Source organism: Tachyglossus aculeatus, assembly GCF_015852505.1.
Source record: "Tachyglossus aculeatus isolate mTacAcu1 chromosome 12 unlocalized genomic scaffold, mTacAcu1.pri SUPER_6_unloc_1, whole genome shotgun sequence".
In the NCBI taxonomy this organism is placed as follows: Eukaryota; Metazoa; Chordata; class Mammalia; order Monotremata; family Tachyglossidae; genus Tachyglossus; species Tachyglossus aculeatus.
Genome location: NW_024044828.1, coordinates 21561184 through 21586800, shown reverse-complemented (window position 1 = coordinate 21586800; position 25617 = coordinate 21561184). Strand labels below are relative to the sequence as shown.

The following is a 25617-nucleotide window of genomic DNA, read 5'->3' as shown; positions in this document are numbered from 1 at the left end:
GGGAAGCACAAGTTGGCAACACATAGAGACGGTCTCTACCCAACAGTGGGCTCACAGTCTAGAAATATATATATATATATATATATATATGTATTTCTAATTATTTATATTGATGCCTGTTTACTTGTATTGATGTCTGTCTCTCCCCTACCCACTGCCCCCCAAGACTGTGAGCCCGTTGTGGACAGGGATTGTCTCTCTTTATTGCTGTATTGTACTTTCCAAGTGCTTAATACGGTGCTCTGCACACAGTAAGCACTCAATAAGTATGATTGAATGAATGGATTAAGTGCCCAGCACAGTGCTCTGCATGCAGTAAACAAACACTTAGTACAGTGCTCTACATATAGTGAGAGCCCAGCAGAGAGCTCTGCACACAGTGGGCAGCCAGTACAGTTCAGTACTCTGCATCCAGTAGTTGCCTAATCCAGCATTCTACATATAACTGACACCCAGTCCAGTGCTCAGCACACAGTGGGCATCCACTTAACAGTCTGGAATGTAACAGTACCCAGGGCAGGGAAGAGATAAGGGAATCAAGGCAAAACTGAAACCAGCCGGTCTGGCAACTTGTCAGGAGCCGTGGAAGGGTGTGGTGGAGAAGGACATCAAAGCGGATAGGACATGGGAAGCTTTCCAAATTCCTCTCTTGCCCCATTTTCCTGCCCGTAACTGAGATTTCCCGGAGGGACCAGTAATTTACTTTAATGTCTGTCTCACTGGCTTGGCTGTCAGTTCCGTGAGGATGGGGATCCTGCCTACTAATTCTGCTATACACTGCCAACTGCTGAGTACAACATTCTGCACAGAGTAGGCACTCAGTGAAGATAATGGATTGATTGCTTAGTTCTTGACTGGTGATTGAGCTAGCACCGTTTCCCCCATCCCCTGCTCCCTGGTCTGAGGGGCCTTGCCTGAGTTTGAGGGGAAGGTTCTGGGATGGGGTGAGGGGATGGGCACTGGCCCGAACACAGTGCCAGAACGAGACCCGATGGGGACAACCTTGGGTGGCTTCTCTCTCTCTGGGTCCCTCTGTCTGTCTCTGTCTCTGTTTCCATGCTCTGCTCCTGCTCTCCCTCAGTTCCCCCCCTTCCTTTCACACTCCCCATGTGGGACAGGGACTGTGTCTGACCTGTTGTTTTGTATCTAACCCAGCACTTAGCACAGGGCCTCCAAGCTTTCTACCAGCTCCCTTCCTCTTACCTTTCCCCTCTCTGCTCCTATGACACCCCACCTCACACTCTTTACTCCTCAGAAACATCATCATCAAGGGCATTTATTTCACTTGGCTGCATGCAAATTACTGTCCTGGGAAGCTACTGAGTGAAGAGCACTGAACTGGGTACCTAGTGTGTATTGGCCACCTCCAGTCGGTACCTAATACAGCACTTTGCTCACAGTTTTTACCTAATAATAATAATAATGATGATGACATTTGTTAAGCGCTTACTATGTGCAAAGCACGGTTCTAAGCACTGAGGGGGGGGATACAAGGTGATCAGGTTGTCCCACGTGGGGCTCACAGTCTTAATCCCCCTTTTACAGATGAGGTAACTGAGGCTCTGAGAAGTACAGTCTTGGCCCTTAGTAGGCGCCTAGTACAGTCCTCAGCACCAAGTTGGCACCCAGGACAGTGCTTTGTAGTTAAAGCCGAGAGGTCTCAGCACCCAGTAATCAATCAATGGTATTTATTGAGCACTTAGTGCTCTGTAGACACAGTTGTTGAAGATAATGACACTGCTGAAGTGAAGAGTTGTTCCATCTGCTGGTGAGGAGGTGTTCCGTTCACACCACTGGTGAGGAGATGTTTTCTGTCTACAGTGCTGGTGAGGAATTGTTTTCTGAAACTACCTCCGGTGAGGAGGTGTTCCATCCACACTGCTTTTCCAGAGGTCAGCAGGGGAACAAACACTCTCCTTCCACCCGATGGCTTCCCCCAAAGCCCAGGACGGCTAGCTGGGAGGGGCAGCAGCCTCAGCCTCTCCTCCGTCCCCCTCCAGGGCAGAGGGTGGCCTGGTGCTCGGAGACCAGCTCTCTGCAGCCAGGTCAGCCCACCCTATGGACCCTTTCACTGCTGCGGGTGGCCTAGACAGCGCAGCTCAAGGAGGGGGTTCCAGATCACCACGCCGGTTCCCAGGGTGCACTTTTTTCTTTTTCCCATCTCTCGGCTTGTGGGGGCAAAAAGCGTATACGTGTGTGTGTGTGTTAGCAAGCAAGTGAATGTGTGTGGGCGCACATGTGAGAGTGTATACGGGTGAGCGTGAGCATATGCAAATGTGTGCATGAGGGATATGTGCGTGTGAGAGAGCACAGAAGGCCGATCCCTTTCTGGGTTGTGGCCTAAGAAGACCACTTCTCCAGGAGAGCTCCCCCAGTCCCAGACCTACACATGCTGGCCCCCAAGCGCACAGCCTGAAGGGGGCTGTTGAAAGGAGCTGGGGGTCCGGGGAGGGGGGAGTGGGCGCAGGCCCCGGCTGGGAGGGTTTTCCAAGCCCAGAACTGCCCCCCTCCCTCGCCCCAACTGCCTTTTCTTTTCAGGTTAGGCAGTTTATTTCCGCATTAATCACCCTGACAGCGCCAAAGCAACTCAATTTTCTGCTTCTGTAGGTAGGTACATCACCACTTTCTGTACCGCGCTGGGCCTGAAAAGGGCTGCCGCTAAGCTTTGGTTACTCGGGTAATTGAAATGCACTGCACACTACAGGGTGCATTAAAGTCAGATAACAGCGGTTCCCGGGGCCAATATAAGTAGCTTGACTTCCCCAGAAAAAAAAAAAAGAAAAAAAAATGGCCTGACAGATAAGGCAGACAAACTGGCTAATTCTCCAAGCATGTCTCTCATTGTGATCCTAGAAAAATGAGGAAAAAAATGAATCACAGAGAACCACAAAATCAATTGACCCTAAGGTAGCTCATCAACCAGCAGGGCTGATAAACCTAAAAGCTTTGTTAATGTCTGCCTGTCTGTATCCCACAGATAGAACACTTTGTAAATGAACCTGCTTTGATAAATATATTAAGGAAAGCTGTGAATAAAGGCAGCGACTTCTCATTTGTAAATACAACCCCTGCTACATGGAATTAGAATGATAAAATGGAGTTCCGTGTAATTAAGTTTGTATAAGACCTGAAATCCGTGCAAATACTTTCCCTGAATTTTGAAAGAGAACTGTCAGTTCAATTAATCTGAACATCACCCCGAGAATGTACTGAACAAAATTAAGCCGCCGATAAAAGCTGGACCCGTATTTTGATAAGTAATTCCTATATCATTTCTTGGCCACTGTGATCATTTTATTTAACACCCCCCCTCCCTTTGCCCCCTCCTTTGGCGATGCTCTAAGCTTCTTACAAAAGGGTGGGTGGCACCCCACATCGCTCAGAACCGGGGGCTGCTCTGCCACGGGATGGGAGAATCGAGGGCACAAGGGTAGGGGCGGAGGGACTCTCTCCCAGTCTGGGGTGAAAAATAGCAGAGGGAATAAATTCCCATTAGGAGGAGGCATTTAAAAAACCTACCTCTTCTACAGGCCCCAGGGCCTGGACAAAGAGATCTGGCTGAGGCTGGGGGGCCGGGGGGTCGGGAGCCCGGAAGCCCAGAGCTAGGATGGGGCAGACCATCTGAGCTGCCCTGGGTCACTTTATAGTGGGATGGTTGGGGCCCGGGGGAATAGGTTCAGGAACAGAGTTGGAGGCAGAGGCTGGGACTGTGGAGACATGTTTGAAAAGGCCTCAGGAGGGGAGAGAGAGAGAGGGGAGATGGGGGCTGGGGGGCCATGTGTTTTTTTTTTTGTGTGTGTGTGTTTGTGTGTGTATGAGAGAGAAACAGAGTTAGAGAAGGGAGAAAGAATGAGAGAAAGGATGAGAATGACAGAGGAGAGATAGGAAGGAGAAGAGTGAAAAAGAGAGGAACAGAATGACAGGAAAGATGAGAGAAAAGAGAGAGGAGGAAAATAGGGGGTACCAAGAAAAAGAGAGGAGAAAGAGGGCAGAAACAAGAAGAGAATGATGGGAAGGAGAAAAAGACAGGAAGGTTACGAAAGAAAGGTGAGTAAGAAAGAGACAAGGGAAAATGAGAGAAAGGAAAAGGAGGAGGAGACGAGAGAAAAATGGAGAAAGAGGGAGGTGCAGGAAGGCGGTGCAGAGATCTTCCAAAACAATCTGCCTGGTTTTCCTCCCACCCACAACCACCACCCCGGCCCCATCTCTAAGTGCTCCCTTCAGCCCTAAAAGTGGACCGAGCCAGGGGTTGTATTGCCATCCTAACCCCTTACCCACCACATGCACACAGACACAGACACACACACACACACACACACACACACACACACACACACACACACAAACACTATTGTTTCGGTACCGAAATGAAAACGAAAACACTTATTTAGAAACTGCCATGCAGTAGGGAAGCCAAGATATCGACCGGCGGGTCACTCACCAGTTGTTTACTTGAAGGATGGTGAGTCCAGTGTCTTGGGCTAGCTGTTTCTTCTGCTCCTCTGAAGGGTAGGGATGCTAATGGAAAAACAAACGTTTTAGAAGATGAATCAGAAGTTAAGGAAGACACACATACACACACACACACACAACCCCACCCCCCACCCCCTCAGCCTGCCCCTGCCGCTTGGGGTGCTCAATGCCTGCAGCTTGGACATTTTCAGAACAGCAGTTCTGCTTTTTTCCCTTTCTTTCAGACCCCCAAAGGCAGGAGCGACAGCTGTTTTCTGACAGGGATGAAGAGCAAAGCCAAAGACGGCTGAGTTCTCCACCCCACGTCCTCACGGCACATCTTAGAACTCACGCCAACAAAAGAAACGTACCAATCAGCTGTGCAGTTTCTGTTTTGAGATCTGCCTGAGGTTTAAGGGTGTTTTTTTTTGTTTTTTAAAAAAATGGTATTTGTTAAGTGTTTACTGTGTGCCAGGCACCATACTAAGTGCTGGGGTAGATAAAGCTAACCAGGTCACAAACAGTCCATGACCCACACGGGGCCCAAAGTCTTAATCTCCATTTTAGAGATGAGGGAACTGAGGCCCAGAGAAGTGAAGTCACACAAGGTCACACAACAGACAAGTGGTGGAGCTGGGATTAGATCCCAGGTCATTTTTCCAACCAGGCCTGCGCTCTTTCCACTAGACATCGTTGCTTCTTGAGCATTTAGGCGGCCAGGTCTCACTGGTTCTCTCGCTGACGCTAACCCTCAGAGAGAGAGGCAACATGGCCCACTGGGATGAACACGGGCCTAGGAGGTGGGAGACCCTGATTCTAGTCTTGGCTGGCTCCTCCATAGGCCTGCTGAATGACCTTGGGCTAGTCACCTAACCTCTCTGGGTCTCAGTGTCCTTATGGGGGAGAAGAGAAGAAGGTGAACCCCGAATAGTGGGGACGGGGAGCAGGGACCCAGGGACTGGGCCCAAGCTGATATCCTAGAATCTGCCCCAGTCCTTGGCCCAGAGTGAGCACTGTACCAAGACAGCCAAGATGAGGGATTTGTGAAGGATTTTCCAGAAAGCCCCGGGGCATCCTGCACCTGGAGGATCCCCCCCGACAGGTGGGAGGGCACCGCTCTCTGCCAGTGGCTCCTCAGGGCTGACCAGCTGGTCGTGGGCTGAGAGAGAAAGATGACTTCACTCTGCAGACTGGCCACGGACACACACACTGCGCACGACGAGTACCGACAAACCACTCCCCCCCCCCCCCCCCCCCCCCCCGCCAATCCGGTGGACATGGGAAGGCACCAGCCAGCACTCATGGAGAGCACAGTGGGCAAGCGGCTGCCCCTGACCCAAGTCCAAACTCGCCAATGCCAAGGCCATCACCCATCCAACTCCCCCTCCATGGCTCCTGGGTCTACCTGCTAACCCCTTCTACTAGGTGGACCCCCACCATGCCCTAGCTTCTTGGGGAGGCACAGAGACCCGGGGTCTTGAAGCATTGAGGCCTCTCCATACCCACGGCATCCAGCACTTGGCACAGTGCCTGCACACTGTAAGTTTTCAATGCATATCACTGAAATAATTGATGGATTAATTGACTCGAACCCGGCTCTAGTTTTGGCTCTGCCCCAGCCTGCTGAATGACGCTGAACTAGTCACACAAGGATAGTAACAGTAGCAGCAGCAGGAGCACTAGTAACAGTACTTACTGAGCGCTCAGTGGGTGCAGTGCATTGTACTGAGCCCATGAAAAAGTCCAACAGAAGCACAGAACATGTTCCCTGTGCGCAAGGAGTTTCCACTTTAACAAGGAAGATAGGCATCAATCAATTAGTCAATCAATCCAAGGTATTTATTGAGCGTTTACTGCGGGCAGAACACTCTACATGATTCCTGCCCTCAGGAGCTCACAGTTTAGTGTGCACAAAATCCAGGCATAAACATATTTACCAATTGAGAAATGAGAATAATTAATTGACTGTGCAGCTGTTGTAAATGTATACACAAGTGCTGAGAATATAATAAGTATGTCCTTGCAAGAAGCAGTTGATGGGATTCAGATTGCTGACTAACCTCTCAGTTCCCCACCCTATTTGCTCTCCCCTCTGTGTTAGTAATGCACTTGGGCCCGTACCCCTTAATATCCTTGTTACCCACCCCATCCCCATAGCACTTATGTACCTGTTCTCCCCCCTACTTAGACTGTGAGCCCCATGTGGGACCTAATTATCTTGTCTCTATCCCAGTGCTTAGTGCAGTGCTTGGCACAAAGTAAGAACTTAACAGATACAATTATTATTATTATTATCCCATACTCTGCCACTTCCCCTATATATAATTTAACATTTGTCTCCCCCACTACATTGTAAGCTTTTTGTAAAATAATGGTATCTGTTAAGTGCTTACTATGTGCCAGGCAATGCACTAAGCACTGGGGTAGATACTAGCTAATCAGGCTGGACACAGTCCATGTCCCACATGGGGCTCATAGCCTTAATCCCCATTTTACAGATGAAATGACTGAGGAGCAGAACAGTAAGTGACTGCCCAAGGCCTGCCAGCAGACAACTGGTGGAGCTGGGATTAGGACCCAGGTCCTTCTGATGCCCAGGCCTGTGCTCTATCCGTTAGACCACATTGCTTCTATGCTCCTTGAAGGCAGGGATCATATCTACCAACTCTATAACATTGTACTCCCCCAAGTAAGTGTTCAGTACAGTACTTTAGTGGCAACAGCATGGGTTTGGGAATCAGAGGATGTGGGTTCTAATCCTGGCTCCACCACTTGCCTGCTGTGTGACCTTGGGCAAGCCACTTAACTTCTCTGTGCCTCAGCTACCTCATCTGTAAAATGGGGATTAAGACTTGTGAGCATCACGTGGGACAACCTGATTCCCTAGTAACTACCCCAACGCTTAGGACAGTGCTTGGCACATAGTAGGCTTAACTTTATAGTAAGCTTAACAAATACCATTATTATTATTATTATTATTATTGTTATTACTGTGCTCGGCACACAGTAAATGCTTAATAAATATCATTGGTTGATTGATTGCTTAATAGTCCCCACGTTTCTTTTCCCGGTGAATCCCTGGGTCTCTATTTCCTTCCCTGGAAAAATGGGACTATGAACTCTGCTCTCTGTTCCTATAAGCCCCATGGGAGACAGGGACTATGTCCAATCTGATGCTCCCGTATCTATGCCAGCGCTTGGTAGAGTACTTGGTATGCAGCAAGTAAGTAATAACAATAACAGCAATGATGATGCTGATGATGACAGGGATAACAATGGCAGCGGTGATGATGGTGATGACAGTGGTGGTGGTGATGATGGCAGTGATGGTGTGGATGCCGATGGTGATAGTAGCGACGATAATGGTGACTGTGGCGATGATGATGGCGATGGTGTGAATCACAATGTTGGTCGTGATAATGGTGATGGAGACAATGGTGGTGGTGGTGGTGCTGATAGTGATAACAACAGTGACTGTGGTGATGACAACGGTGGTGATGATGGTGACGATGGCGATGATAGTGGTGAAAATGGTGACGGTGGAGATGACGATGGTGGAGGTGATGATGGTGATGATGATGATGGTGGCGATAACAACGGTGATGGAAGTGATGGTGATAATGATGATGGTAGCGATGATGATGGTGGTGAAGATGATGGTGATGATGATGATGGTGATAGTGATGAGAATGGTGACCATGACAATGACGATGGTGATGGTGTTGATAGTGATGATGATGGTGGCGATGGTGACGGCGGCGATGATGATGGTGGTGAAGAAGATGGTGATGATAGTGATGAGAATGGTGACCGTGGCAATGACGATGGTGATGGTGTTGATGGTGATGATGATGGCGATGATGATGGCGATGATGATGATAGTTATGGCTGGCCATACCCAACTGGGACACTGGGATATGAGCTCATTGATGGCATTTGGGGAGAGAAGAGAGGTCCACCCTGGTACTTGACTTCAGCTTAGTGAGAGCAGGGGCATCCCCTTCAGGAGAGATCCCAACTTGAAGAACGATGACCCAAATAAATCAATTGTATTTACTGAGCACTCGCTGTGTACAGAGCACTGTACCAAGTACTTGGGAGAGTTTGATATAATGGAGTTAAGATGCATTCTCTGCCCCACAATGAGCTTACAGTCTAGAGGCACAAAAGTCACAAGGTCGAAGGAGCCCCCTTTCCTCTCCCCTAGCCAGTGAAAAGGGTTAACTCAACATGGTGTGGGGATGAGGGAGCCGGGCGTTGGGTTTTCGGCAAACGCGAACAAAGACGGATGAGGAGGCTGTGTTAATCTGGGTGAAGGATACGATGAAAACCCATGTTTTCTGCTAGCTGCTAGGGTGTTGACACATTTTTGGCACAGGGACTGACACCCCCGCCCCACCGCCCCCAATCCCGATCCTGATTCGGAGAGCGGGTGGTGATCACAGCCCAGACTTTTCCTCTCCCTCCGCAGCCAGTCCACATCGGTCCTGAACCCTTTGCTGCCTCCAAAACCACCGATGGCCTCTAGCCTTGGCGCTGGGTCAGTTGGAGTCCATAGTCTGCTGACCACTCACAGCCAGCGCTTGCTAGCAGTTGGCCTATCATCACTCGTGCCCACCATCAGTCACGCCTGCCACCGGTCGTGCCCACCATCAGTCACGCCTGCCACCGGCCGTGCCCGCCATCGGTCACGCCTGCCATCGGTCACGCCCATCATCAGTTATGCCCATCATCAATTGCACCCATCACCAATCACGCCCGCCATCGGTCACACCCATCATCAGCCATGACTGCCCTCGGTCACATCTGTCATCAGTCATGCCCATCATCAATTGTACCCATCACGAATCATGCCCCCTAGTCATGCTCACCATTAGTCATGCCCATCATCAATTGTGCCCATCACCAATTGTGCCCACCAGTCATGCCCACCATCAGTCATGCCCATCCCCTGTGTCCACCATCATTTATGTCTGCCACAAATTTTGCCCCTTACCAATCGTGTGCCCCTATCAGTCATGCCAGCCATCAGTCATACCCATCCCGATTCGTGCCCATCAACAGTCACACCCTCTTCAACTGTGCCTGCCATAAATCACCCTCTTCCATCATGGCAAATTCCAGCCGTGCGGTGCTGCCCCTGGAGCCCCCACCATTCTCCTCCTGAGGATGGAGATGCTAGAGGCCGCACGAAGGAGAGAGCTGCACTGGGCAGCTATCTTGTGCCCTCAGGGAGCTTACAGTCTAATAAGGGAGACGGATGGTTGGATGGACACAGACCGTGTGCAGAAAGTGGGAGCATGAGGAGAAACAATGACAGATCTGGCAGGACTAGAAGGGTGATGGGAGGAAGCAGCTGAGGATAAATAGCTGACCATATAGCTGACTGGACTATACACCATGGGCACCTGGGGCTGGATGCCTGGAGAGCCATTTGGGAGCCGCTGGGAGTTAACCAGGGATGGCTTCCTGGAGAGGCAGAGGGACAAAACAATCCACTAATCAATCAGTGAGAAGTGGTGTGGCCTAGTGGAAAGAGCCCGGACTGGGAATTCAGAGAAGCTGGGTTCTAAACCTAGCTCCGCCACTCGCTTGTTGTGTAATTTTGGGTGAGTCACTTAACTACTCTGTGCCTCAGTTTCCTCATCTGTCAAATGGGAATTCAATGCCTGTTCTCCCTCCTATTTGGACTGTGAGCCTCATGAAGGCCAGAGACTGGGTCTGGCCTGATTAACTTAGGGCAGGGCTTGAAACACAATAAGCGTGTAACAAATACACCATCACCACCACCACCAATAATAATAACAATACACCAGAAGCACAATACCTGTGCCCTGCATTCATGAAGCTTGCACTCTAATGAAATCTGAATGGATCTGAACAGCCTCCGTGGCTTCAGAACCGAGGAATCTCTGGCCCCGCCATTCCCAGAGCTTTTAGACTGTGAGCCCACTGTTGGGTAGGGACTGTCTCTATATGTTGCCAACTTGTACTTCCCAAGCGCTTAGTACAGTGCTCTGCACACAGTAAGTGCTCAATAAATACGACTGATTGATTGATTGATTGATTGATGGGGCTCTCCCGGCCTGTTCCCCTCCCCCCAACCCAAATTTCCAAAATCATAAGATGGCCCATGAGCAGTCAGCATCCAGAGGGGCAATGTGTTTTCTATTAAATTACAAATGCCCGTCTCTATTCAGGGTCTTGGAGTGGGCTGGGTGTAATTCCCCCCATCCTGTCCGTCAACGTGCTCTGACACTTAATTAGAACAGACATCGTATTGAAACAATAAATGTGGGGGGGAGGCGGCACCAGATCCCTCTGCTCTAGTGGTTAAATGTCCAACCAGCTTGGAGTTGAAATAAAACGTGTGCTTGAGCTTGGAAACTGGAAGGAGACCCCCAAGCAACAATTTGCTGTCAGTTTCCCCTTCCTAGGTTCAAGTCTGTCCAGGCCCCAGTTCGAGGGGCCCGTGAATCCAGCTGGAGGGTGTCTGAGGTATCCAGAGGGAGGGGCTGAGGATGCCCGGACTGCTTGGTACCTGACATCCAGGGTCTCCTGGCACCAGTCGGGTCTCTGACCAGCTCAAGGTTGTTGCCTTCGGCTTAGAACACCAACCACCAATCGGGAGTGCTTGTTGACGTCTGGCTGTTGTCGGGTACTATCCTGCCCCATCCTGGCTTACTGGTTCTCTGAGGTCACAAGACCCTAGGCCTAAGGGATCCTTGAGGAGAGGCTGCTGACCTTCCTGTTAACTTGATGCTCAGTCCCTGCAGGAGCATGGGGGATTGGAGGGAGAGTACGGCCAGAGAGGGACTAGCCCCTGGATGACCAGATGGGCCTCGGTTTTCTCACCTGTGAAATGGGGTAGGATCTCTGCTCTCTACCCAGAGGGGCTAAGGGGTGACGCAATGAGATCACAGGGGTGAAGGTACTTTGGAGAAGTGGAAATACTGGGCAAACCTGCCATGTTGGGGAAGGAATTCTCCCCTCCCTGCTCAAACCCCTTCTGGTTCTCTTCTCCCTCTCCTGGGTCACTGTTCCCAGGAGCCTTCTGTGGGCAAGATACCCTCTCTGCTCCCCCAGCCTGGAACCCTTTGCCTTCTCACATCAGCCAGACCACAGCTCTCCCTACCTTCAAAGCCCTCCTGAAAGCCCCCTCTCCTCCAAGTCTTCCCTGATTGGTTTTCACATCACAAGTCATATGAAGCCAGCAGCCCCCTCCAGGCCTGACATCCCCCTCCCACCCTCCCGCAGGGTGTTCTTCAGTGGAACATACCATAGTTTCCTTTAGTTTCTCATGTTGTCGCTATTTGGACCTCTGTCCTGTCGGAGAGCATGGAAGCTCCCTGTGAGTAGGGACACTGTCTCTTCCATGTTGTATCTCCCATGATAGCAGACACTGCACTGGAGAGTGGGTGCCTCACTGGACAGTGCAGAGCATCACACTGGACAGAGGTGGGACACACTGGACAACAATTTCTCAGGACCTTCTGTCCTGCTGCTGCTTCTCCTATTTATCATTATATTGTCTTCTCCCAAGTGCTTAGTACAGTGCTCTGCACACAGTAAGCACTCAATAAATCCAACTAAATGAATACTCCTGGGATCTGGGGAGGAGTCTAGCACAGGGGATCAGGAATGAGTGAACGAGTAAGCAAGGAAGAGGATAAAGGAATTGGGGCAAATCAGGGTAAGCCAAAAAGGATGCCGGGGGCTTGGGGGGTGGGGGTCCCAAATTCAAAAATGCCCCAAGGGAAGGTTTCCAGAAGGGCTAAGGTCATGTTGGAGAAGCCAGTACAGCTGAAAGAACCACATCCCCCCCGCCCCGCCACCTCCTTACATATACTCTACCTCCATATCCCCAACCACCCCACCTTTCCTGAGGGGGAAAGAGCTGGATCCCACTGTAGGAGTTGGGGAGGGCACTGAGGTCTCACATTGGGAGTCTCCTCACTCCGGGCCCCTTCCCAATTCAGCCAACAACCAGGGGGAAACCCCAAAAGGGAAACAAAATCTACTCAGGAAATTAATGGCTTTTCAACTGTCCATGGGGTCTTTCCAGTCTGCAGCCACCACTGCCATTCCAACAATTCCTATATTGATAACACCACGCCAGGGAGAGGGTCACAGGGGGATGGGCGGTGGGGGGGCTTAGAGGGAGGGGTTTCGGGGTGGACCCGAAGGAGGATCGTTTCTGAGCTGGGTGTGGGGAGAGGGTGAAGAGATGTCCGAAGGCCACGGGTACCAAACCCCGCCTCACCCTTGGGGGGCCCCAGGGACATCCGTCTGAGAAAAGGAGGCCTGAAAGGGTATACTGGACATCGCTGAGACCCTGAGGAATTCTGGGAAAAGAGGAGAGCCATGGGACCACACCGAGCACATCCCTGTCACCTCGGTGGCCAAGCAGAAGAAGAACAAGGAACGTATTCAAGTGGGACTCAACTTCCATAATGTCTAGACAAGTACGGTGCTAGCAGCTAATCTTTGACAACTACCTTATTTAACAGGTCCAGACACGGTGACACAGAAGGCCGGGTTCGAAGGGAAGTGAGGATTAGCAATTAGCCCATTACAACATTTCTTTAATAGCCTGAAAAAGTCAGGAGAAAAGAAACCCGGGGAATATTAAGCCATTTTTAAGAAGCGGGATTACGAGTCACTGTAAACAACTGCAGAGCTGCCGGCGGAGTCGGAGCTCGTGTGGGAAACACAGGCAGTTGGGGTCACTTCCCCTTTGGAAAGCCTGGGGAACCCTGATGGGGCCCGGGAAGATGGAGCAGCTTGGAAAACACTAAGAGTGAGGAGGAGGAGACGAAGGAAAGATGAAGGAGGAGGAGGGAGGAGGTGAAAAATGGGGAAGCAAGAGGAGTGGGAAGAGGAGAGAGGAGGGAAAAGAAAGAGAAAGGAAGAGGGAAGGGGGAGGAAGGAAGAGGAGGAGGAAGGAGGAGAAGGAGAAATGAGGGGAAGGAAGGACTAGAGGGAAGAGAGTTGAGCAAGGAGGAGTCGGGAGGAGGAGGAAGAGAGGAAGAGGAGAGAGAGATGAGGGAGGAGGAAGGAGGAAGAGGAGGAGGAGGAGGAAGGAAGGATGAAGAGGCAGATTCTGGACAGAGAAGACCCAGGTTAGGGAAGACCGTTTGAACCCCAGCCAGGTGCCCTGAGGACGATACTCCTTCCCAAGTTCAGATGGCAGTGATTTCTGTCCAGGATGACCACCAGGCCCAGCAGACAGCAGACTCCAGGCATGGGGGGGAGGGGGGGTGTCCCAGGGACCCCAGGCCATGATGGAAGATGGCATCACACCAGTCAGTTGGCAGGCATCGATCCAATACCATCCAATCTTGGAGCCTGCCTCCTCTGGCCCAGAGCCGGGCTCCTCCTCCTGGTCCCGGGAACACAGGCACCACACCCGACCCCCGGGGGAGGTCAATCAGTGACTGCAAAGGTGTCCAGTGCTAGATGGAACAGACCAGCTGCAACCCAGCCTGTCCCCACGGGGTCAAACCAGTCTTCCTCAAGGGGCTTTTCCTCTCCAGTGACCCTGGCACCAGCCTCTCCTTGGCTCAAATCGGCGGAGCCATGTGAGACGATGAGGGGTGTTTGGGGACCAGTGGGACTTCTGCTCACCTGCCACGCAGGCTGCAGGATGGCGGCACAGACCCTCTCTCACTCCAAAAGCCAAGTGTGGTTATGAGGGGCCTTCTTGGGGTGTGCTCCCAGCAGGCCCGAGGCTTGTAAAGGGGGACAGATGAAAGCTAGTGCCAGGAAAGGGTCAGAAATCAATTATGTTTCTCACAAGCCTTAGCGACTTGCCTTATGCTTAATGCACATTCTTAAAGGGCTTTACTTTCTGAGGGGTGAACAGGAAGATGTTCGGATGCTGGAAGTGAGAGGAGTTCTTCCCGCCCCCCAGGTTCCTCGCCCCACACCAATGAGATCCATCTCCTCCCTCGATCCATTCTACTTTTCCCCAAGTCCAAGGGATTGTGTCTACCCACTGTGTTCTTCTCTCCCAAGTTTTAAGTCCAGTGCTCTGCACATGTAAGCACTCAAGCAATACTGTCGATTGATTGATTGATGGATGGCTTGATTGCCCACTCCCTCCGCCTCTGCAAACTCACACCCACCCACGACACTTGTGTCCGGTGACACTTGAAAATCAGACTGCGGAGGCAGGCAGCGAGGCCCAGTAGAGAGAGCACCGGGCCGGAAGCCAGGAGTTCTGGCTCCGGTCTGCTGTGTGAGCGTGGGGCAGTCACTCTGCCTCTCTGGACCTCAAACATCTTCAAAATGCCTGCGTCTCCTTCTCTCTTAGACTGTGAACCCCTCACGGGACATGAATGGTGTCCCACCTGATTAATTTGTAACTGCCCCGGTACTGAGTGCAGTGCTCAGCATGCAGTAAGTACTTGCTAACTACCACGATTAATCGATATGCCCTGGCTCTTTTGATAGGCATTGCAGAGAACGGGCAGGCGTACATTCGCTCTCGTCAGGTGCCCCCCCCCCATCTATCGCCTTGTGCCGACCCCCGTCCCCCTCATCCAGTTGGAGGAAGGGGCTGCGGGATCCATGGGTTTGGGGTTCGGAGAGGCAGAACGGAGAGTAGGCGGGGACAGCAGAGAAGCCGAGATTTCTGGCCAGGAGAAGCACTCCCTCTTGGGAGAGACCAGAATGCGGTCCGGGGAATGTTGAGCCAGAGGAATCAGTCATACGTCTCCAAAAAATGTAAGGAGCTTAATTGGTCATTCAGTGTGACCCCTCTGGACCAGCTGCCATCACAGATGTCCGCAGGCATCAGGGAGTGTGCTCACTCTGTACCCAGCACTGCGCTCAGCACCAGAGTTGGTACAGGAGGATATTGGATGGGACATGGTCCTGCCTCACCACAGGGCTCCCAGTCCCAGGGAGAGAGAGGGGAGGGTGGAGGGCTGACCCCCATCACTGGGGGAACTGAGGCCCAGAAGGATTCAGCCACGGGCCCTGGAGTTTCACATCAGGTCGGGGGGCAGAGGTGGGCCTAGAAGCCTGGTCTCCTGCACTCTTGGTACCAAACTTTGCAGCTGAAATGTAAATTCCAATGTTTGCTCCTTCCCTCTCCCACTGCAGAAAAAGCATCTCACTGTGTGTGACCTTCAGTGTTCCTGTCTTTCTGAAAATCCAGAAGCAGATAGTATTTCTCTTTCCCCTCAAAAAAGGAGGAAAGCTTTGATGTTTCACTTGTAGGTGGAGGAGGGTTCAGGGCAAAGCTTTAGTGACATTTACTGTTAAAACACATTTCTCCCCTAGTTCTTTCCCCGGAGAGAACCATCCTACCACTGAAGATGAAATTAGTGCCTCCGGGCTCCCTCCCGGGCCAGGTGGGGGACTGTGCTTTGGGCCCGGGGAGCCCCCATCTAGCCCCCTCACTGCCCGAGCAGCTGGGGATGCCTTGGAGGAGACGACTTTGCAAGCCTCGATCTGTTCTCTCAGAGACCCTTGCTCTCTAATTACTCTTGCATCTGTCCAAATTGGTTTTAAATGACTCTGATCATAATGGTAAGTTTTTTATTAAAAAGATGGGGTTTTTTAAAAATTCCAGTTTGAGACATTATTGTTCCGAACCGAAATAATTAGCTGTTGTGTAATCCTTCATGGGGTTTGCTGTGGGTTGCTAGCTGCCCCACTCTGCCCCCCAACACTCCACATCACACCCGTCCTAGACCACCTAGATAACTAAAGGATGTGTGTGTTGGTCTACAGGTAAACACAACCACTATCCCACACGCACACCCATAACCAGCAATGAGGAAAGAACATGGGACAGAATCCAGAGACCTGGGTTCTATTCCCAGCTCTGCCCATGGCCTGCTGTGTGACCTCCCCTAGGCCAGTGGATGAACCTCTCTGGTTCCCCATCTCTTTTCTTGTATCATTCGGGGAGGTCAGATCTCTGCCCTCCCTCCCCCTGAGACCAAGAACCCCTCAGGAGGGCAGGAATGGGGTCCAACCGGATAATCCCATCTACCGGAGTGTTTCACACACAATAAGCATTTGGTTAAGTCTCCAGACATCACTTACCCAACCCACGTGCTCCCCTCCAGACCAAGTCACACACATCACCGGGGTTGCCCCTCTTTTCCTTCCCACATCCAGACACGGGCAGCATCCCAGCCCACGGAAACGGGAGCACTGATGACTCCGGTGAACGCTTTTATCCCTCACTCGAAATTCCAAGATCAGCCTAGCCCCAGTTCATGAGAATGAGACCCTGGACCTCACAGGGCTCCATATTAGACCATTAGATATCTAACTACCTCTGAACAATTTCAGTGCATTATCTCGTCTTCTCCCTGGGGCACAAACTTCACTCGTCCATACTTTTAATATATTTTGTCTGCATGAAGCAGATCGAGTTATTACATGCCAGCGGATCACGACTACAGGAATCTCATTGCTCCACCATAATGCGAGTAATATCTCTGCTCTCCACAGTGCAGAGAGGAGACGATCCAACAGGGGCAATTTTAGAGTAAATTAGCTGGATGGCTTTGTGTCAGACAGGCTAGCCTTTTGCACTAAGAAAATTCAAATAGCTCCCTCCCCTCATGGTCCCCCCTCCCGCCCCCCACTCACACTTGGAATGCACAAAGGTCCAGAAAAGGATAAATCTACACACATTTCTTTGGAATAAAAACCCCAGCTTCCTATGGCACAGGCAGGTGAGAGTTCCTTCAGATAAATGAATGGAAGCATCCTCTCTTTCTCTGCGCTAGAATGGGTTTTTCTATTTAAGACTCTGCATACCTTATTCATTTTTGCAATGGCACTGCAGCCTCCCAGCCGGGAATTCATCGGCTGCGTGGAGGGAGGGATTCTGGGATGGAGATTTAACAGAAAAAAAAAAGGAGGATTGAGAAGCAATTGACCCCTGAACCTTTTACCTGCATCACAAGACCATTATGCTCTTTTCTTTCATTAGCTTTGTGCTTCCGCGAGGCTGAACAGGAACTGGGGGATCCTTAGCCCTTGTCCCCAGAGGAATGGCGAGAGCCGGCTCAGCTTACAACAAGAAAAAAATTGGAAACGCCAAGCCGGAGCCGTTCGGAAACTTTATCGTTGGATTACGCGGGGGTCGCGGGCCGGGGGAGGCACGTGGCCTCGGGGAAAGAGCTCAGGACAGGGTGATGCGCACTATAGTCCCGGCTCTGCCACTTGCCTGCTGGGTGACCTTAGGCAACTCACTTAACCTCTCTGGGCCTCCCTCTCAGTTTTTTCCTCTGCACAATGGGGATCAGATCCCTGATCTCCCTCCCCCTTAGGCCACGATCCCCGTGTCCGACCCGATTCCCCGGTATTCACCCCAGGATGCAGTCCTGTATGAGTATCATCATCAGCATCATGATCACTGGCTGCAGGGGATGGTCAGTGGATGGACGGACTGGGGGTGGGGAAGGGCAGGGTTACCAGCTTGGGGTGAGGGGTCTTTCTCCCACCTCTGCTCCAAATGGCTTCAGTGACCAGAAAAGTCTGGGCTCTGATCCCTGCCGCATCCACCTCCAAGCCGCCGATTTGAAAGTCTCCCAGCAGATGTCCCGCCCTCCCCACCCCAGCCATAGGCATCACTGACCATGAAGTGCTGAGCCAGGAAGTCCGATCTATTGCCAGCAGCTTGCCCATTTAGGTGGGTCCTAACTAAACAAACGGCAGGGAGAGGTCATTAGGCCCGGAGACTAAGATGGTTTTGACGAAGGCCAGCTGCCCTCTGTTGACAAGTGTTTCAATTCTCCTCAGCAGCTCCCCGTGTCTGCGTTGGAAGAATGTGAAGCTGTCTTCGGCTGAGGGTAACAGCACTGTGGGGGGCAGGGAGTACGCAACCTTCACCGGGACCCTCCCCCTCCTCTTCCTCCACTTCCTCCTCCTTGCCCTCCTCCTTTCCTCATTTGTCTCCTTCTTCTCCATGTCTTCATTTTCCTTCTCCTCCATGTCCTCCTCCTCCATCCCCCAAGTCCCTCTAGACTGCAAGCTGGTCCTCTGAACTATAAGCTCGTTTTGGACAGGGAACGTATCTATCAATTCTGTTATAGTGTACTATCCACAAACACTTAGTACATTGCTCTGCACACAGTAAGTACTCAATAAATATGATTGATTGATTCAAGTGATTTTCCCCAGAGGCAGATGGAAGGAATGGTCCAAGGTCTCAGGGTTAGTGAGTGACCCTGGCTTGGCTTGGCTTTTGACAGGGCGATCAGGAGAGGGGGAAACCAGTCTTTGGGGTGGGGGGGAGCAGGAGTGTACGAACTCTATATAGGGGTCCTGGAATTTTAACCCACAGAAGGCAGGGAGCCCTCAGAGTCCCATGGAGACCCAGAACAGGGCGGGTGGAAACACAATAAATGCCCTTATTTATCCATTCATCCCTCCCTTATTTATGCATTCATCCCTCACTTATTTACTCATTCATCTTTCTCTTATCTATCCTTTCATCCCTCCAAATGGGCAGCGGGAAGGTTCTGTGAATGGTTTGTGCCTATCTGCCCCCGTGTCTGAATGGAAGCTCCTTGAGGGCAGGAGAACTCTCCCGAGTGCTCAGCACCACCCTCCATGCACAGATAGGGGTTCGGTGGCCTGGAGAACCCAGCCAGATAGACCACATGTCCAGCCCACCACACAGGTGTCTGGAACCCCCATTTGGTGACACTCCTCCTCTTCCTCCCTGCTTTCTCCTCCTCTCCTTCCATTACCTCTCCCTCCAGCTTGTGACCTGCAGTAAGCCACACATTAGCCACTGGTCTTCTTCGAGCCAGCTCGTAGCCCCAGAGGGTCAGCTCCCTGATACTCTCAGTGGCCACTGCCATAACAGGGATGAGCATCTCCATGGGGCCGGAGGATTTGGAGGAAGAGGAGAGGGGGTGGGGGTCAGGGGTCAGCCTAGGGGCTTGGAGGCCAGGGAAATCACACTCTTCCTGACACTCCCTGAACCAGAGGGGCCGGGAGTCAAGTTGCCCTCCCAGCTCTGAGCTTCCCTCCCATCACCCCGGGGGTCAGGAAGCCTCAGAGGTCAGAGGTCAACACAGCGCCCTTTCCTGACACGGTGCTGGGAAAACCCCTGGGGCCCTGCTTTCCGCAACCACAGCCACGAGGGGTCAGTGGCCTCTCTCCCCCTCTGTCCTCAGTGCCAGGTTCCAAGAGGCTCAGGCCGGCAGATAGGAAGCTTGAAATCACCTCTCCCCGACCCCCGACCTCAGACATAGGTTTCCATGTAAACCGAGTCAGCAGGTGACCTGCAGGAATGTGGGAAAGGGATGGTACAAGATAAGCCAATGGGGCGCTGTGTGTGTGTGTGTGTGTGTGTGTGTGTGTGTGTGTGTGTGTGTGTGTGTGAGATTGGTGCAGGAAGAAGAGGGGAGAATGGGAGAGCAGAGAGCCCTAAGAGACAAAGAGGGAAAACGGGGCCATTCACACATCTGATAGGGAGGCAGCTGGCCCTGGGGGCCAGAGTGTGGAGTTGGGAGTCAGAAGGCTTGGGGCCTGGTCCCAGCTTTGTCCCTGGCCTGCTGTGTGACCATCAGCAAGTCACTTAACGTCTCTGGGTCTCAGTATCTTCAGCAGGGGATAAGATAGATGGGGAGACTTGTGTGGGCTGGGGACAGTGTCCAATCAGATAAGCCTGTATCGTACAGCCTGCAATAAGCCTCATTGGCACAATAATATGACTGTGGGAGAGGAGGAGCTGATAAAAGAGGTACCAGAGGATTTCTTTAAGGACCACAGTAACCTACCTGTCTAGCTAAGTGAATCTGTTTACAGTTGCTCTTTCTGTTAAGCTTTGGCTTATGGGCTCTCTGATAATTTGTCAGACACCCAGAGCCAGGACCCTGAGCACTAAAGCTCTCTCAGGAGGAATTCAGGGCTATTTTTTCCTGATCCAGAATCCCCAAGCACAGAGTCTTGGAATGTGGTCAGTCTCCCACTATCCACACTGAAGCAGTGCTCGCCTCCTCCCCACCCGGTCTGTTGCCAGGTGGTGGCTGGGTGGGGAGTGGATGACAGCAGGACACCAAAGCGGCTTTGGAAGGGTGACCCGAGACTGGGAAACTGAAAGTCAGGACGGCAGAGGAAAAGCTTCATGACTGTGGCCCAGGGTGACGTCAAACACTGCGGCATTGCCCCAGACCAGCTTAACAAGAGCAGCTCTTTTTATCGATCAGTTGGGGGCAGAAGTGGCAGTGGTATTTAGGGAATGCCTAAGTGCAGTAATGGTATATTTATTGAGCATTATTGGGCTTGAGGCACTGTATTAGACACTAGGGAGAAAGTCCAGGGGACATATGAGACTGACACCCTCTTTCCAAGGCATGGGCTTCAAACTGGCTCTTTCCAGTCAGCTTGTAAGTGCCCTGCATGGAATAATAGTAATACTGCTGGCATTTATTAAGCACTTACTATGTGCAAAGCACTGTTCTAAGTGCTGGGGAGGTTACAAAGTGATCAGGTTGTCCCACGGTGGGGTGGGGGGGGCGTGGGGGGGGGGCTCACAGTCTTAATTCTCATTTTACAGATGAGGTAACTGAGGCAAAGAGAAGTTAAGTGACTTGCCCAAAGTCACACAGCTGACAATTGGTGGAGCTGGGATTTGAACCCATGACCTCTGACTCCAAAGCCCGTGCTCTTTCCACTGAGCCACACTGCTTCTCAAGCAGCGGAAGCAGCAGCTCTCCCCTGGAGGCAGTCAGCATGACTCTTGACCTTTAACAGGAGGGAACCTAGCACCAATGCCCCTCTCTGGCCCTTCCTCCTCTCCCCCTAGGCTAGAGAGGGAATAGAGCTGCTCTGAAGCCATCCAAATCTTCTCCTCCTTCCCTGGTGTTCACTATCCCTTCTTCTCTCTCTGGTGCAGTTAGATACTTGTGATCACCCCAGTGAGACCCAGGGGGTTTGACAACAGGAAGCCCATCCCCACTCACCCCTGGACAGGCTGCCAGGCTGGTCTCACCCACTAAAGTCACTCTAAAAGCCATTTCCTTTCTTTGGCCTTGTCTTCCAGCAAAAATTCAGGCTTCCCCTCCATTCTTCCCATTACTGAGCAGAGACCAGGGGTGTGTGCAAGTGTGCATGCATCTGTTCATATGTCTGTGCTCACGTGTGCATGCCTATGTATGTGCACACCTATGAGTGCATATGCCCATGTCTGTCTGTGCTTGTGTGTGTGGAGAATGACCAGGGATCCTAGCCCTGAGCTACCTCCCTGTATCTTGGAGTTAGCCTAGCGTACCTACTTGTCAGTCAGCCAGTTTATGGAATTTATTGAGCACTTACTGTGTGCACAGCAATGTACTGAGCACTTGGGAGAGTACAATATAGCAATAAACAGGTATATTCCCTACCTTGTTCACCCTCCCTTTCAGAGGAGGGGCAAGGGAATGGTCCAACCCTCTTTTTTTTAATGGTATTTGTTAAGCACTTACTATGTTCCAGGAACCGTACTAAGCAATGAGGTAGATAAGAGCTAGTCAGGTTGGTCGCCATTCATGATGCATGCACACGGGGCTCACGGTCTTAATCTACATTTTACAGATGAGGTAACCTAAACCCAGAGGAGTGAGGTGACTTGCCCAAAGTCACATAGCAGACAAGCGGCAGAGCTGGGACTAGAACCAAGGTCCTTCTGACTCCCAGGCCCTGAGAAATTACCTTCTTCTCTCCAAGTCCCTCAGCCAAAACCTCACTGCTGGACTATCAGCCCCTCGAGGGAAGGGATCGTGCCTACTAACTCTACGATATCTCCCAGTGCACAGTGCTCAGTCTAATGCTCTGCACACATCAGAGGCTCAGTCCATACTAGTGAATGACTGATTGGCTGAAGCTGGGCTCCACTTCCTGTTTCTACAGCTATGGTTTGGCTCCTGCATTTTCCCCACCTTCCAGTGAGACCCCAAAACGTCAAGGTCAGTGGGGTGCCTGGGGAGAAGCGGGGAGGGGAGAGAGGGAGGAGGAGGAAGGTCAAAATTGGAAGGAGAAAACGACTTCTACCACCCACCTACCCTTCCTTCATCAACAATAAAGCTGAGATGCCCCTCCACTAAGGCAACCCTCTGTCAGCTTCTTCAGCTGCATTCTTGGTTAGACTGGTGCCTTCCCTCATCCTAAACCCTAACGCTTCCCCAACCTTCCTTCCCTAAGTTGTTCGTCTTTGGTCATTTCTGGGGAAAGTCTAAAAGGAGCGCATGGACCAGCATATCAGTGCTCAGAGGTGGGTGGAACTGCTCCTTTTTTCAGGGGAGAGACTCCAAATGATTCCCTGAAACAGTCACACTGGGACCAACCACAAAGGCCCTGGGCTTCTCCCAGACCCCCCAGCCTACACTCTGGGCCCAAGCCCCTGCCTCAACCTTATTCCATTACTACGAGAGCCTTAATGGTTTTATGACCAAACATTCTTCCTCTAGATAATCTGAGTAAGGTGCAACCATAAGCTGCCAATGTCTGCCCTGGCCAGGCTGCCCATTCGATCGTATTTCCCAGCAGCCACTGCCCTGCTGCTCTTGTCCGGAGCCCGGGCCGGGCCTGTCACCACTGTTCCCGGTGTGGACGCTACTGCTCTCTAAATGGGGGGTTGAGAGGCCGGCCGTGGGGAAGGCCCCTCTGTCATCAATTCCCACCACCCCCAAGAATCCTGCCTGACAACTTACTTCTTTAATGATCCCATTGTGAGCTCTCTTGCTGGATTGATGGGTGGGTTTGCCTTTCTGTCTGGAGAACAAAGCCCAGCAGAAAGACATTCAAGATGCCTTCCCAGTGCCCAACTCCTCCTGGAGGTGCCTCTCCTGGGCTCGAAGGCCAGCCGGTCTCCTTGGGGTCCAGAGGTGACCACATAAACACCTGCCCATGACCCTTGACCTCTCAGTGCACAGGTGGGTGAGAATCAAACTGCCTGGACAAAAGCAGAAGGAATTCTTGTGTCCCAGGCATCTCTGCCCAGCCCCCAACCCCGGCTTGGCTCCAGGGTGGGAAGTGGTGGGTAGGGTCAGGGGTAGGAGTCGCCTGGAGTGCTGGGTAAGGTCGGTCGGGACTTTCTGCTATAATCGACCGATGAAAATGGTCTTGGAATGTTTCAGAAAGTTTTTCTGCTGCTAAAAGGCAAAGTTTGCCATTTGCTAGAAAATGATCAAAGCAATTTTAGCTTATTTAGCACAGGCATTAAAGCTGCTGCCTGAAAACACATACACACACATATACGCATAGCATGCGAGTGCGCGCGAGTGCACACACACACACACACACACACACACACGAGAGTTGGTTCAGCTAGACATTTTTCCACTACCTAAATCAATCAATCGTATTCATTGAGCACTTACTCTGCACAGAGCACCGGACTAAGCATTTGGGAGACTACAATATAATACAGCAGGAAGACAGGTTCCCTACCCACTACAAGCTTGCAGTCTAGAGGGGGAGACAGACATTAATATAAATAAAGAATTTATAATACATCATTTACCCCAGGAAAACCCATCCAGGTGTAGTGTGGAGAAGTGGAAGTCTTTGTGGCTTATAAATGGCTCCAAACCACATTTGGGAGTTTAGTGTGCACTTTGGATTTGTAGCCTTTACTCACCCCCAACCCATAGCCTCACAGCTGTTTTAAAAATAATAAGAAGAAGAACAATAATAATGATTATGGTATTTGCTAAGCATTTACTATGCACCTAGCACTGTTCTAAGCACTGAGATAGATACAAGATATTCAAGTTGGACACATGGTCCAACATGGTAGGGAGTAGGATTTTATTACCATTTTACAGAGGAGTAAACTGAAGCACAGAGAAGTTAGGTGACTTGCCCAAGGTCACAAGCCGACAAGTGGTGGAGCCAGGATTAGAACCCAGCTCCTCTAACTCGGAGGTCCAGGCTTTTTCCACTAGGCCATGCTGTTTCTCATCTACATATCCATAATTTATTTTAACGTCTGAATGAGGTACAGAGAAATGAAGTGACTTGCCCAAGGTCATACAGCAGACAAGTGGCAGAACCAGGATTAGAACCCATGACCTTCTGACTCCCAGATGCTTGCTCTATCACCTAGGGCATGCTGCTCCTCACAGTAGGCACCAGTACCACACTGTGCACACAGAAGTTACCAGTACCACACTCTGCATATAGTAGACACCAGTACAGTGTTCAGTACACAGTAGGCAGCCAGTACAGCACTCTGCACATAGTAGACACCAGTACCATGCTCTGCACCCAGTAGACAGCAGTACAGTACTCAGCACACAGTAGATAATAATAATAATAATGGTATTTGCTAAGTGCTTACTATGTGCCAGGCACTATTCTAAGTGCTGGGGTAGATACAGGGTCATCAGGTGGTTCCACATAGGGCTCACAGTCAATCCCCATTTTACAGATGAGAGAACTGAGACACAGTGAAGTGACTTGCCTAAAGTCAAACAGCTGACAAGTGGTGGGATGGGATTAGAACCCACGATCTCTGGCTCCCAAGCAGAAAATGCCCTTGATATTATTATTATTATTATCATTATTATTATTATTATTATTATTATATGTTGGGAGGGCACCCAAGGCCCCCAGCCTGGGCAACCTGAGGGAAAGCCCCTGCCCCTCCAGCCCGTGCCCTTACTCAGTATAGTGCTCTGCACACAGTAGGCACCAGTACCATGCTCTGTGTACAGCAGGCACAGAATAAGGCACAAAATAGAGAAGCAGCATGGCTTAGTGGATAGAACCTGGGCCTGCGAATCAGAAGGACGTGGGTTCTAATCCCGGCTCTGCCACATGTCTGCTGTGTGACCTTGGGCAAGTATCTTAACTTCTCTGGGCCTCAGTTACCTCATCTGCAAAATAGGGATTAAAAGTGTGAGACCCATGTGGGATAGGGACTGTGTCCAACCTGCCTAACTTGTATCTACCCCAGTGCTTAGAACAGTGCTTGGCACATAGTAAGTGCTTAGCAAGTACCATCATTCATAATTATTATTGTCATTATGATTATTATTAATAATAATAATAAATTCTGATTATTCTGGTGGTGGTGGTGGTGGAGGAAGAGGAAACTCATGCCACCCCCTGAGATTAGGTGGGAATCTCCACATGCCAGCCCTCGCAAGCACAGAGGGCCCTCTCCAGGGAAACTGCAGCAAAGAGGGGGGATTCCTG

General features: G+C 51.1%; 1 protein-coding gene across 4 annotated transcripts in view; it reads right to left on the bottom strand.

Moving 5' to 3' along the window:
* Positions 1-25617, bottom strand: part of MEIS2 (Meis homeobox 2) — a 135499-nt gene that overhangs the window by 39246 nt on the left and 70636 nt on the right. For all 4 annotated transcript variants that reach the window (XM_038741225.1, XM_038741227.1, XM_038741226.1 and 1 more), the window contains exon 9: positions 4442-4518. In XM_038741225.1, the coding sequence (XP_038597153.1) occupies positions 4442-4518 (77 nt within the window). The remainder of the gene's footprint in view (positions 1-4441; positions 4519-25617) is intronic.